The sequence below is a fragment of the Eleutherodactylus coqui genome, chromosome 3 (genome assembly GCF_035609145.1).
Source record: "Eleutherodactylus coqui strain aEleCoq1 chromosome 3, aEleCoq1.hap1, whole genome shotgun sequence".
Classification (NCBI taxonomy): Eukaryota; Metazoa; Chordata; class Amphibia; order Anura; family Eleutherodactylidae; genus Eleutherodactylus; species Eleutherodactylus coqui.
Genome location: NC_089839.1, coordinates 38,441,700 through 38,455,982, shown reverse-complemented (window position 1 = coordinate 38,455,982; position 14,283 = coordinate 38,441,700). Strand labels below are relative to the sequence as shown.

The 14,283-nt window shown below is 45.5% G+C and overlaps 1 protein-coding gene across 1 annotated transcript in view; it reads right to left on the bottom strand.

Annotated features, from left to right (window-relative positions):
* ASB3 (ankyrin repeat and SOCS box containing 3) overlaps positions 1-14,283 on the bottom strand; it is a 140,278-nt gene that overhangs the window by 12,514 nt on the left and 113,481 nt on the right. The window contains exon 8 of the mRNA XM_066595514.1: positions 13,068-13,313. Within this exon, the coding sequence (XP_066451611.1) occupies positions 13,068-13,313 (246 nt within the window). The remainder of the gene's footprint in view (positions 1-13,067; positions 13,314-14,283) is intronic.

Sequence of the window (14,283 nt, the reverse complement as noted above, 5' to 3'; positions counted from 1 at the left end):
TGACTGAACAGTGTAGGAACCGACCCCATTGAGAATTGTAACAACCAGCTGTCATATTATTTCTACAGTTACGGAAGGTGTAATAGAAGAACAAACAATGCACAACTTTCAGAACATGTGCTGCAGCATTATTATTTTATGGGGCATACACAAATTTACTAAAACAGACACGTAAGACCACCTGACAGGTCCTCCTTAATCTACAAGCATCTCTTAGGCCTCATGCACACGGCAGAGGCTGATTCCGCCACGGAAGACCTGCGATTCATTGCGGAAAGTCGTTTAAAATGCTTGTGGGCAATCGCGAATTCAATGGTTTTTCTGCGTGGATGTACATAGATGCACAGGGGATCATCTGTGCAGGGAAATAAAAATTAAAGGGGTTGTCCCGCGAAAGCAAGTGGGTCTATACACTTCTGTATGACCATATTAATGCACTTTGTAATGTACATCGTGCATTAATTATGAGCCATACAGAAGTTATTCACTTACCTGTTCCGTTGCTAGCGTCCTCGTTTCCATGGAGCCGTCTAATTTTCAGCGTCTAAGCTCCAAATTAGACGCGCTTGCGCAGTCCGGGTCTTCTTCTTTTCTGAATGGGGCCGCTCGTGCCGGAGATCAGCTCCGTGTAGCTCCGCCCCGTCACGTGCCGATTCCAGCCAATCAGGAGGCTGGAATCGGCAATGGACCGCACAGAAGCCCTGCGGTCCACCGAGGGAGAAGATCCCGGCGGCCATCTTCAACCGGTAAGTAAGAAGTCAGCGGAGCGCGGGGATTCAGGTAAGCGCTGTGCGGTTTTTTTTTTTAAGTCCCTGCATCGGGGTTGTCTCGCGCCGAACCGGGGGGGGTTGAAAAAAAAAAAAACCCCCGTTTCGGCGCGGGACAACCCCTTTAAAAGCCCAACGATGCCTTCCACCACCTGCCTACCTGGTCTCCAGGCAACCCAAGAAGTATCGCAATGTAATTGCGGATCGAATGCTTCCATAGAGATCAATAAAGCCCATCCGCGCTAACATGCTACGATTTATTTTCCGCTTGTGGAATCTGCGTGTGTGCGTATAGCTGGGAATGCTCCATGCTTTCCTATGGGTGACTTGAACAGCGGTTCTCCGAGTGGGTGTCGATCCCAGATTCCGCAATTCAAATCCGCTCGTGTGCATGAGGCCTAAATGAAAGTCTGTGTTACACACAAGCGTATTCCAGCCACATCTATGTATCTGTAATACAGACCGGGGTTCTGGCCAGACTGCAGGTCTTTTGATGCGAAATCAGAGTATCACAGGAAGCCATGGCGCTTGGAGTTTGGGTCAGGAGACCCAAGGCCAGACCAGGCCACCCATCTGTATTACATGGTCTCTGTAGTGTGCACAGAATATGCTTGCGTGTACCGGCCTCATCACGCCGTTTCTCCATTATGTCCAGTACTAAATACTCTGGTAGTTGCCGACTACTTTCATATTCACCTTCTTTGACCTCCCAGTGATCCGTTGTCAGCAGGGATAACCCTTACACATAAAATGTCCCACTGGTCACAATAAACTGGAGTGTAAGCACAGTATATAGGACATTTGGAGAGTCAGTAGTATTTTTTTCACTTTTCCTTATGAGCTGCCTCTATGTGACAACCCATGAAAAAAATTAAAAAATAACACATTATTGATAAAAAGTACCAGTCAACCAGAGATAAAATGTCACAGCCTCTAAAAATGATAATTTTTTCAGTCCTTCCCCAAGAGAGTCCGGTTTGGAGAGCGCTGTGACATGCACCCGCGGAGGGGGCCGGGGTACTTAACAGTTCAGAGCAGCTTTTTTATGAACTAGAAAGTGATATCTGCGGCCCTGGGGAAGTTGTGCTCCAGATGATGCCTGAGCTGTTAATTCCTTATGCTTTCTGAAGCTTGTTCAACTCCATACAACACGGCTCCGATCTCTTACCAAGTATGTCACAACTGATAACAACTGGAGCTGTCTGCTAGATTTGCACTGGGTATACATATTTATTTCATGAAGAGCTAATTACTTCTGTGTTGTTTCGATATAATTACATTACAAAGAGAAACCGTAGCAAATGGATCACAGCAACTAATGCAAAGTCCAACAAGAAACAAAAAAGAAGAAAAAAGCAATATAAATAAAATGAAAGGGGTCCCCAAAGCCAACTAAAGCAAGTGACAAATAACAGAACATTCCTTGTCTTCATTAAAGGCCTTCTGAGCTTAAAAAGTTATATAGCGCCCCCTGTATTCTGCAACGACTGGTCTGTAGTTTGCATTGGCATTTCTGGCTCTTGTGACCATGTGTGGACTGACCAGTCGGGTAACTGGATGATCTTCAGGTTCGGAAACAGTGGGGTCCCTAAGGATGAGCTTTTGACATTCAGATGATTGGTTGTCTCACCTTAAAGGGGCTCTGACAAGATTGGGTTTTATCATCTATCCATAGGATAAGTGCTAAGGTCTTACGGGTGGGGGCTCACTGATGAGACCCCAATGATCTTGAAAACTGAGGTCTTATGTCCCCCTTACAGCAGCACCCTCAGGAAGGAGAAGAGTGAATGGAGCGGTAGTCGCACATGCGTGGTGTAGTTCCAGTCATCTTCAATGGGATTGCCGGTGATAGTTGAACTCTTATACTTGACTACTTCTGTAGTGGAAACCCAGCATTCTGTATAATAAATGACAGTACTTTTCCATTGCTGGCTGTTCTGATACAAATATAGATATATATTCTTTCATGTATCCAATGTATCTACTTCCTTTAATGAAACTTCTATTCTCTAAACTCTGCTGACAAGATAATATATAGTATAGACACGCTATATTTTCTCCATCTGTTTTGTAACTTTAGAAGAAGTAAAATCAGACATAAATAACCGCAGTCTGAAGCAGCTACCGCAATAATAACCCAAGCAGTTTTACTGGAAACTTATGCAAACAACACGGGAAATTTATGCAATTAATAGTTCAAGCTGTAATATCCAATCATATCGGAGGAACCACACGTGGGTCCAAGACAACCCACTCATCTCGTCCTGCTACCACATGATGGCCAATAACAGATAACCGGAGGATGGAAGAATTTCAAGATGTTTATCCAATAATTAAACAATACGCTGTATCTATGTAATCTTTGACCTGCCCAGATGGGCAGATATGTTAAACTCTTTAAAAGAGGCTGCGCGCCCAACAATAAAGCAGAATTGAGGAAGCTTATACATGCTGATCCTGTGTCAGTGTGAAATCTTCTTATGCGCATAATCAATTCATAATTAATCTGGAAGGGTGTAAATATTCCTAATTGAGTAAGTCGTTGGACGCAAAAGGAAATCCACGACAGTTGGTGGCCCGTACGGGGAGTGGTCAATAGGCTCCAAAGAGATCGGAAACAATGAAAGGAATATCCATGTCACTGCGCATAGTCAATAAGCCCGCAGTGACGAGAAGAGAGGAACCCGGGATTCCCGTTCTCAGGATTGGTGGTGGTCCCTGAGGACTGGAGGTGGGGACCCCTGTGATAGAAGACTGATTGTGGGGGTTTGGCCACTGAAAACCCCAACAGGTCATGTTTTCAGATTATCCTATGGTAAGAACACCTGTGGCAATGTCTGAGGACCGACAATAATTACATCACCTGTGCAACACTGAGGATATCCTGAAAACATTACCTGTTGGCGGTCCCTGAGGACTGGAGTTGGGGAACACTGTTCTATCACATATTCTATTGCAGCACTGTGGAATCAGTTTTCCTTCCCCCATTTACACAACGTTTTCCAAAGCAGCATTGCATGGCCTGTATAAAACTCCTTACTCCATCTTGGAGCTCTTTCCGCAAAAAGAAACATTATTCCGCCACCTTGTGCCTGAGAAGTGCAAATAAGGGTGGTTTACATAGTTTTTCTTTTCTTGGAAAAAAAAAGTTAAACTTTTTTATTTACGTTTTTTTTGAGCCAAAGCTAGAAGTAGATCCGGCAGGAAGAAGCAGTATATTTATTATACCTTTTTAACCCTTTCCAATCCAATTTATATTCTGGTTTTCCTAAGGGGCTATATGCTGGCTAAAGCCAGTACTGCATGAGGTGACACATTGGATGGGCCCCAACAGCAGAGAGGCTGACAATATACAGTATGAGAACCCCGACGGACGTCTTCCAACATCGGAGCTGTACAGCCTTAAATCATAATGTCTTTAGACATCAGACGGTGAATTGGAAAAAGTTAATTCACTTGTGACTTTGGCTCAAAAAACTGCAACAAAAACTTTTTACCCCTAAAAACCTACATGTGGAATATATATTTACCACTGTAGGTTAGAGATGAGCGAGCATACTCGCTAAGGACAATTACTCAATCGAGCATTGTTCTTAACGAGTATCTCCCCGCTCGGAAGAGAAGGTTCGGCTGCCGGCGCGGGTGAGAGGTGATTTGTGGCAGTAAGCAGGGGAGAGCAGCGGGGGGGGGGGGAGGGAGAGGGAGACAGAGATCGCCCCTCCGTTCCTCCCCACTCTTCCCCGCCGCCGGCAGCCGAATCTTTTCTTCCGAGCGGGCAGGTACTCACTAAGGGCAATGCTCGATCGAGTAATTGCCCTTAGCGAGTATGCTCACTCATCTCTACTGCAGGTTAAACGGAGGGTAATAATTATTTGCCTCCACACGACTGTTGAGCTGTCCGCATGAGCTGTGGAAGGCACTGTATGATTTGTGTGAACGACTGTGTTTCTCTCGGTAAAGCTCATTGTTAGTAGACGTGTCCTTCAATTACACCTTAGGGAAAACTGCTGTAAACACCAGATATTTAACTTTCATATAAATCATAAGTGATGGCTTTCCGAAGCCATACTGTATCACAGCCGGATGACAGCGCCGCAGCAAGTTTAATTAGTAAACATTTCTTATTCCATTGGAAACACTTTTAATTTGTTGTGGGATTTTTTTTTCCTTTGCTCACCCGCGTTGGCTGATATGCAAGTATTTTATATATCATGGCTGTCTTAAGCCTTTTCAGAATATCCAATTTGCAGACTGTATTGTGACAGGCAATTATTTCGGCGAGTAAATCTTTCTAACTTCAAACTCTCTAATTTTTCTGTGTGTATATTTTGTCACGCTTGAAAATAATGAGAACAATCAAAAGTAAATGCCGTGTCTGCCGCTGCTTGCGGACGGGTTGGTGGGTTTTTTTATTGTAGAAATGCATTTTTATAACGTGGGAACTTAAAATATTAGTGTTAACGGGTTTCTTATGACTTGCTCTGGTTAGGCCGACTCCGGGTTAAACTTTGTAAAGAGTTAGTGGCGTCCAATAAAAAGTAACTACTGCTAATTTGTAACGCACCTTTGACTTGTTTATAAGCTGAAATAGAATCCATTATATATTACGCCGGTCGGATACATATAGAGGAGGGAAGGAGAAAATGTAAGAAGGCAGACAATCTCTTTGCACGCAGTCCGTGGGCTCAGCAAACCAATGACCAAATTATAAAGGCAAATGTACGCCGTATCTGGCAACTGCAATTGTAACAAGTGCCAATTCGGCATTCATGTCGGCAGTTCTAGGTTACGGCTTCTTTCGAACAACATGCCGTTATATTATGTGATTGTTAACCCCTCTAATAAATGAGGATCTATTGATGATCAGCAGTTCAGTCTGGGAGCCGAAATCTCCGGTATTCAGTTGTAGGGGAAGTGTATGCGGCCGCACAATTCTGCTGCAGCAAGTCTGCTGCTGCTCTTAAAGGGAACGGTCAATAACTATTAGCACTATTAAAAAGTTTTCATACGTGTCGCCACTTTGAAGTCAGCGAATGCACAGCAAGTGTGACTCTTTTCAGAAGGCTGTGCATACGTATCGCTAATGGCAATCCCTTCTGAAAAGAGCCGTGCTGGCTGTGTGCGCTGACTTCTCCGGGGGACACCGCTGAAACGGAGTGTTGGGCAAGTATGAAAAGAGGCTCCCCGAACTTCAAGTCACCGAAACTATAAGCACCATAACTTAAGTTTTCAGGTTACCTTTAAACCGCTCTAGTCTTGACTTTTTTTTTTTGTGACATTGTAACTTTTGTCTATGGTCGGTACAATTACGGCGATTCCAAATTTATATAGTTTTGGTTATGTTTCACTACGGTTAACCCCTTCCCGTTCCAGGACGTACATTTGAATCCGGGAGCGTCGGGGTATATATAAAAAGAGGTTGCAGGGCGACCTCTCTTCATACAGCGGGGGCGCCAGCTGTTTATTACAGCTGACACCCGCGGGCAATAGGTGCAATTAGCTGTACGGCCGATCACGGCTATTAACCCTTTAAATGCCCCGAACGATGCTCGGGGGTCCAGTACTGCCACCCCCCGCGGTGAGTTTGGGGGAGCCGTACAGGTGTCGTGGCTGCCGGGGGCCTTCTGAAAGGCCCAAGGGCTGCCTTAAGAGACTGCCTATCAAGCCATCCCCGTGGGGTGGCTTGATAGGCTGCCTGTCAAAATGCAATACAACATAATGCTGTAGCATTACATCATACTGCAGGAGAGATCAGAGCATCGCATGTTGTAGTCCCCCAGGAGGACTTAAAAGAAAAGTAAAAAAAAAAGATCAATAAAGTTTTATTAATTGTAAAAAAAAGTAATAAAAGTTTAAATCGCCCCCCCTTTTGCCATGTCTATAATAAAAAAAAAAAATCTAAATTATAAAAGAAAGAGACATATTTGGCATTGCCGCATCCGTAAAAGTCCGATCTATGAAAGTAGCACATTATTTACCCCGCACAGTGAACGTCGTCTGAAAAAAATAAAATAAAGAACGCCAGAAATGCGCTTTTTCAGTTACCCTGTCTCCCAGAAAAAAACGCAATAAAAAGTCGTATGTATTCCGAATTGGTACTAACGGAAACTACAGGACATCCCGCAAAAAATAAGTCCTCGCTCAACTACGTCGACAGAAAAATGAAAAAGTTATTGAAAAAAATTAAATGTCTTTGAAAAAACAAAGAGTAGTACAGTAAAAAAAAACCTATACAAGTTTGGTATCGTAGCAATCGTACCGACCCAAAGAATAAAGTTATCAGCAAAATATGCGCACACACAAAAACACACCGGCACGTAAATACGCTTAAGCCCATGTAACGCCAGTCTCAGTCTCAATAGGAGATCTGTCAGGATGCTGTACTGTCGGCTTACTTCACTTCCGCTCTCTCCTCTCCTGCACGTTTTTAGCAGTTCATTTAGGACCACAAGAAAGTTTATGTCTTTGCTGTTCTCATATTTTAGCTGATTAGATTGCAGGAAAGAAGCTCCACGATTCTCCCAGTCTCTGTTGACAGTGGAAGTCAGGTGACCGCTGCCTGCCAAACAGAGGCTGCAGCGTCACCGTTCCAAACTCTTAGCACCCAAGATGTCAGGGCTGATGCCAGGAAAATAGACAGCGACGCTGCGTCCTCTGATTGACAGGCAGCGGTCACCTGAGTTCTGCTGTCAACAGAGGCCAGGAGAGTGAGGGGCTGTAGTGCTGGATTGCGGAGGCTGAGGACAGGCAAGTACCTTTTTTTGTATTGTTTTAACCAATTTGCCGATCATTTAAAAAAATTAATTGTAACCGGACAACCCCTTTAAGGTAACCTACCTTGTTTCCCTGAAAATAAACCACTGTCTTCTATTATTGTTTGCCCCAAAAATGGCACAGCATTTGGGGGGCTCATACTCACCTGGTCCGCGGCGCCCCGATGCCTCCCAATGGTGTCCGGCGGCGCGGCGTCCTCCTCGTCTCAGCTGTCTTCTGCTGGTGACGGGGCTTTGAATACCCCGCCTCCAGCAAAGCGAGCGCTGTGATTGGTTTATCGAGCGAGCGCTGGCAGCCAATCACAGCCGGCGCTCGATGAGCCAATCACAGCCATTCAGTGATGTCATTCACTTAATGGCTGTGATTGGCTCATCGAGCGCCAGCTGTGATTTCCTGCCAGGCTCGATTAGCCAATCACAGCGCTCGCTTCGCTGGAGGCGGGGTATTTAAAGCCCCGTCACCAGCAGAAGATCAGCTGTGAGACAAGGAGGACGCAGCGCCACCGGAGACCATCGGGACGCCACGGACCAGGTGAGTATTGATTTTTTTTGTTATGGGCACATTAGCTAGGTCCTATTTTCGGGAAGGGCCTAATATTTCAAGCCTCCCCTGAAAACCTGATAGGTCTTACTATCGGGGTAGGACCTATTTTCGGGGAAACACAGTATTCACTTTAAGAAGGCCATATTGGTAATAGGATGCTGTAAGCAACCAGTAACTATTAAAAGCCTTGTGTGGCGCAGCGCCATGTAGTCCTAAGCTCTCGCTCACGACCTGAAGGTTGTGAGTTCAATCTCCACATGGTTTAGGTAGCCGGGGCAAGGTTGACTCAGCCTTCCATCCTTCTGAGTTTGGTAAAATGAGTACCCAGCTTGGTGGGGGGTAATAAATAAAATTACCTAAAAGCGCTGCGGAATGAGTTGGCGCTATACAAATAACAAGATTTATTTAAATCACTGACACGCGATCCTGGGATGGTTCTACATTTAGACGCTCTATTGCCAGGAATATCACAGTAGCAGTTAATTTTGCCCACAAAAAACAATTAGCTTCCAAAATTGTGTCATTTGGCCTGATATTTCTCATGCTCATTACTAACGTGATATAGTATGGTCCGACAATCATCAGGCAATTACTGGAACGTGTCGTATGCAAATCCACTAATTAACTGTTGTCTGCTGCAGTATGAAATGTGTATTCCTTAAAACTCTGATAACGGCTTTTCCTGCCCAAGGTCAGGGAGCATTGTTAATAAGTAATGTGGCGGCTCATGCTGTAGGAGGTGTTTTATATGGAAAGGAAGACAATTTCCTAGAGGTCACGAAGAAGCCGCTCCATTGTACGTCTCTCAATGGCTGCAATCTCCATGCAAATGACACCGAGGTGGCAGTGGTGAAGATTGTCCGGGTCGAGAAGCTCGTACTGCTGAATCCTTCTGACGGCGGCTACGTGGCCCGCATAGCGGCAAGTCTTAGCCATTACATTCTTTTGCATGCAACAGCTGAAATATTGCCAAGAATGAGAGTAAGGGGTGGAGCAGTAACTTGTATTGGCCATCATTACCGTGGACTGCACAAAAATAAGCAATGTTGCATTGAGTAGTCAGTAATGAACGGGAACCGGTCATCAACAATAAGCACCATAAACTAAGTTATGGTGCTTCTAGTTTAGGTGATGTGGAGTCCAGGAAACCTCTTTTCATCCTCACCCGGTTTCCTGTTCCTGTGGTGTCAGTAAGCGCACAGCGAGCTCCACTCTTTTCTGATGGCTGTGCACATGCATTCCCATTTATTTCTATGGTACGGCACGCACACAGTCTTCTGAAGAGAGTCAAGCTGGTGAGCACTTGTTGACTTTGCCAGGAACACCGCAGAAAGAGGGGATCAGGTGAAGATGAAAAGAGGCTCTCTTGGCTTCAAGTCAACTAAACCCCGTAACAGCTGTCTGTGTATTGATTTTGGCTTGGCTAACATTAACTTGCAGGAATGCTGCCTTCCAATAGATGGCGCTGCAGAGGTATTGTTCCAGCTGCCTTATTTGCATATTACCCAGAGGAGCATGAGTGGCCTTATAAGTCTCCTCACTCACTCACATTCTAGGTGCTCTTCCTAAGGAGAAAAGATAGCGTTCCTGACCTAAACTATAAGCTATATGGTACTGAATCCTGAACAGTTTGGTAGGCAGGCCTTGCCTGCAGTGCCCTCCAATCCCTGGGCAATCTGTCTGTGATTGATGGGTGATGTGAATGACGTGTCCTACATTATCAACAGTCCAGTCCTAATCTCGTGCATGCGCCACGTAACCACAGACTGGTGCGTGTGCAGAAGAGTCAGATAAGTCCGCCAACAATAGGGCTAGGCGATCTGCACCTCTGTACAGGACTGTGGATGACACAGGGGACGTCATCCACATCATCCAGAGATTGGAGGCCACTGCAAGCAGCAAATATGGCCCAGGCCACTCACAGGACTTTTTGGGGATTCATTATCATACTAGGTGAGAAGAATTAAACTTCCCTTCTACAATGTATTTGGGCATTATAGTCTTAAAGTAAAAAACTTTTGCCACGCCCTAATGTATTGTTCCTTATATACCATTGGTGTCCCCAGCGCCAAATTGTTGACAGGTTTCCTTGAAAACAGTGACATTCAGAAAAAATATGTGTATATTTATACTTATACAGTTTATATTGCGTCACAGTTAGAGATGAGCGAACACGTTCGGCTCCGCCCCTTTTTCGCCGGAACACCGAACTTTGCGAACACTTCAGTGTTCGGGCGAAAAAGTTCGGGGGCCGCCGTGGCAGCGCGGGGGGGTGCGGCGGGGAGTGGGGGGGAGAGGGAGAGAGAGAGGGCTCCCCCTGTTCCCCGCTACTGCCGCCCGCGCCGCCGCGCATCTCCCCGCCCCCCGGCGGCACCCGGACACTTACGCGCGAACACTGCAGTGTTCGGCAAAGCCGGTGTCCGGTGCGGATGTGTCCGTAACGGACACGTTCGCTCATCCCTAGTCACAGTCTTCCACTTGTGCCACTATATACGGTAGGCATTTTGAGAATGCACTATAAATTTTCAGGATTTTTGAAGATGCTTGAAATAGAATTCCTTCTAAAAAATAAAAAGCCCTAATTACAGTTAATTAAAAATAAAAAATTAAATAGTGTCCAGGAATTTATACATGGAAAAAAGTTAAATCTTACTTTCGGGGGAAACGGTTTATTTGCCCTGAATGCGAGGCTGAACAGGTATCAACTATTTCGATAATGTCCATACATACAGGGATTCTAGGCAGAGGTCATCAGATTTAAAGAGAGACCCCCATTCCGCTTGCACAAAAATATGTCTTACTTTTTTTTTCAGTTCCCTTCAGCCGAGCAGCAATAGCTCCATGAAACTGGATGAATGGCAATATCCCTTCCCTTGCACAATAGATTTGGGGTGTAAATAGCTCTATCCCAATATACATACAGTTCCAATCGAAATTTCTCGACCCCATTCCAAATTAGGCTATGTTCACATCTGTGCTCGGAGGTTACGTTGCAGTTAAGGCACCAGATGCTGGAAGGAACAGTCCTGCATGAAGGACGTTTTCGTCTGGTGTAATGCTGGACAGCTGAACAGAGACCAAGTGGACAACGTTAAAATCAATCGGGTCTAATTGGTCCAGGAACACCGCAGAAAGAGGGGATCAGGTGAAGATGAAAAGAGGCTCCCTTGGCTTCAAGTCAACTAAAACCCGTAACAGCTGTCTGTGTATTGATTTTGGCTTGGCTAACATTAACTTGCAGGAATGCTGCCTTCCAATAGATGGCGCTGCAGAGGTATTGTTCCAGCTGCCTTATTTGCATATTACCCAGAGGAGCATGAGTGGCCTTATAAGTCTCCTCACTCACTCACATTCTAGGTGCTCTTCCTAAGGAGAAAAGATAGCGTTCCTGACCTAAACTATAAGCTATATGGTACTGAATCCTGAACAGTTTGGTAGGCAGGCCTTGCCTGCAGTGCCCTCCAATCCCTGGGCAATCTGTCTGTGATTGATGGGTGATGTGAATGACGTGTCCTACATTATCAACAGTCCAGTCCTAATCTCGTGCATGCGCCACGTAACCACAGACTGGTGCGTGTGCAGAAGAGTCAGATAAGTCCGCCAACAATAGGGCTAGGCGATCTGCACCTCTGTACAGGACTGTGGATGACACAGGGGACGTCATCCACATCATCCAGAGATTGGAGGCCACTGCAAGCAGCAAAGATGGCCCAGGCCACTCACAGGGCTTTTTGGGGATTCATTATCATACTAGGTGAGAAGAATTAAACTTCCCTTCTACAATGTATTTGGGCATTATAGTCTTAAAGTAAAAAACTTTTGCCACGCCCTAATGTATTGTTCCTTATATACCATTGGTGTCCCCAGCGCCAAATTGTTGACATGTTTCCTTGAAAACAGTGACATTCAGAAAAAATGTGTATATTTATACTTATACAGTTTATATTGCGTCACAGTCTTCCACTTGTGCCACTATATACGGTAGGCATACAGCGGTGTGTATGTGTGTGTATACAACCTCTTTAACGCCAAGCATATTAGGCTCAGTTTATATTGCGTCAGAGCCTTCCACTTGTGCCACTATATAAGATTACAGTGGTGTATGTGTAATATACACATACACCACTGTAATCTTATATAGTGGCACAAGTGGAAGGCTCTGACGCAATATAAACTGAGCCTAATATGCTTGGCGTTAAAGAGGTTGTTCCACTTATATCTCTTTTGCTGCAGGAAGCAGACAGCTTCGTAAAATTGCCCAGGGGTCGGGGTTGGTACTGCAGGCCAACTCCCATTTACTTCATTAGCCCTCTGTGTAGTGGCCTGTGTGGTTACTGAAGTCATACTGAAGTGAATGGGACTCAGCCTGCAGTACCAACCCGGACCACTGTGCAATTTACGGAGCTGTCTGCTTCCTGCAGCAAAACAGCTGGAATTGGAACAACCTCTTTAAATATGTATTTGTAGGAATAAACGACTTTAGGATAACCTTAATTAAAAATGAGCGCAAGTAAAGGTGGACATTAGTAAGCAAGCTCAGCTAGCCTTTGACACAGTGCCTGCACAGGATTTTATCAGAGAATAGGAAATGAATGTGCCTATCCATCAAACCGAGGGGGGATGATGGAGTGATGGCGTGCCTGGCACGTCTTTGCGAAGAAAATCTAATTTTTTATTTTTTTTTTGCCTAATTTTAATACAGCGCGGGAAATCTTCAAAAGAGGATTGTAAAAAGGTAGTGGGGCACGTATGACAACAGCATATGGCGGTAGGGAAATCTCATTATCAACACTATTGCATGCGTAGCTTAGAATGCCCAGGAAAAACCTGATGACCGATTCCCTTTAAATATATCCAGACTGGCGCTTGCATATTCTGTGAGCTTATTATTTACCTGCCAATTATCCTAAACCGATACGGCAGTAAAAGAAATCTACATCAGAGGAACAGAGCAAAAAAAACCAAAAATCTAAAACCTCTTACCATGCAGCATCCAGCAGAGTTGTGGGATCCAGTCCGGCCAGTAGCACATAGGGCAGCCATTCTTTGTAATGGCTTTTAGTTGACTGTTGTTTAAATGCATTGAGTTCATCCCCAGAAGGCAACGGGCAGCGCTGGCTCAGAAAGTAGCGAAATAGAGGAAAATTGTCGTACTCCAAACAACTCTGTAAATAAAAGCTTGACATCTGGAATCCATATTTGAGGAGAAGCGGAGCCATGACCGAGTGCCTAGAACAGACAGGAACAGTGCAGTGCTTGATGAAACCGCTGGTTAGTTATTATATAGACATTACCGATTATTCAACATTAAAAGGGGTTGTCCCGCGCCGAAACGGGTTTTTTATTTTTTTTTCAATAGCCCCCCCGTTCGGCGCGAGACAAACTCGATGCAGGGGCTTAAAAAAAAAACCGCACAGTACTTACCCGAATCCCCGCGCTCCGGTGACTTCTTACTTACCTTGCGAAGATGGCCGCCGGGATCTTCACCCTCGGTGGACCGCAGGGCTTCTGTGCGGTCCATTGCCGATTCCAGCCTCCTGATTGGCTGGAATCGGCACACGTGACGGGGCGGAGCTACGAGGGCAGCTCTCCAGCACGAGCGGCCCCATTCAAAACGGAGAAGACCGGACTGCGCAAGCGCGTCTACTGGGGCGATTAGACGCTGAAAATTAGACGGCACCATGGAGACGGGGACGCTAGCAACGGAACAGGTAAGTGAATAACTTCTGTATGGCTCATAATTAATGCACAATGTACATTACAAAGTGCATTAATATGGCCATACAGAAGTGTATACCCCAACTTTGTTTCACGGGACAACCCCTTTAATAGTTTTTTAATCATTGCTTATAGAACAAAACCAGAAACTAAAAATGTTCACACAGTAGAGATATCTTGGCGGTACCTAAGAAAGTTTCCCCAAGATCCCCAAAGAGGGCCACCTCAACCCCATATGTCCACAGCTAGAATAGCTAGATACTGCCCAGATGGAAGAGATACCATTAGAGATGAGCGAACGTACTCAGTAGGGCCGATTCCGCAATCGAGCACCGCGATTTTCGAGTACTTCACTACTCGGGTGAAAAGTACTCGGGGGCGCTGTGGGTGAGTGGGGGGTTGCAGAGGGGAGTGGGGGGGAGCGGGAGAGAGAGAGAGAGCTCCCCCCTGTTCCCCGCTGCTACCCCCCGCGCCGCCACGC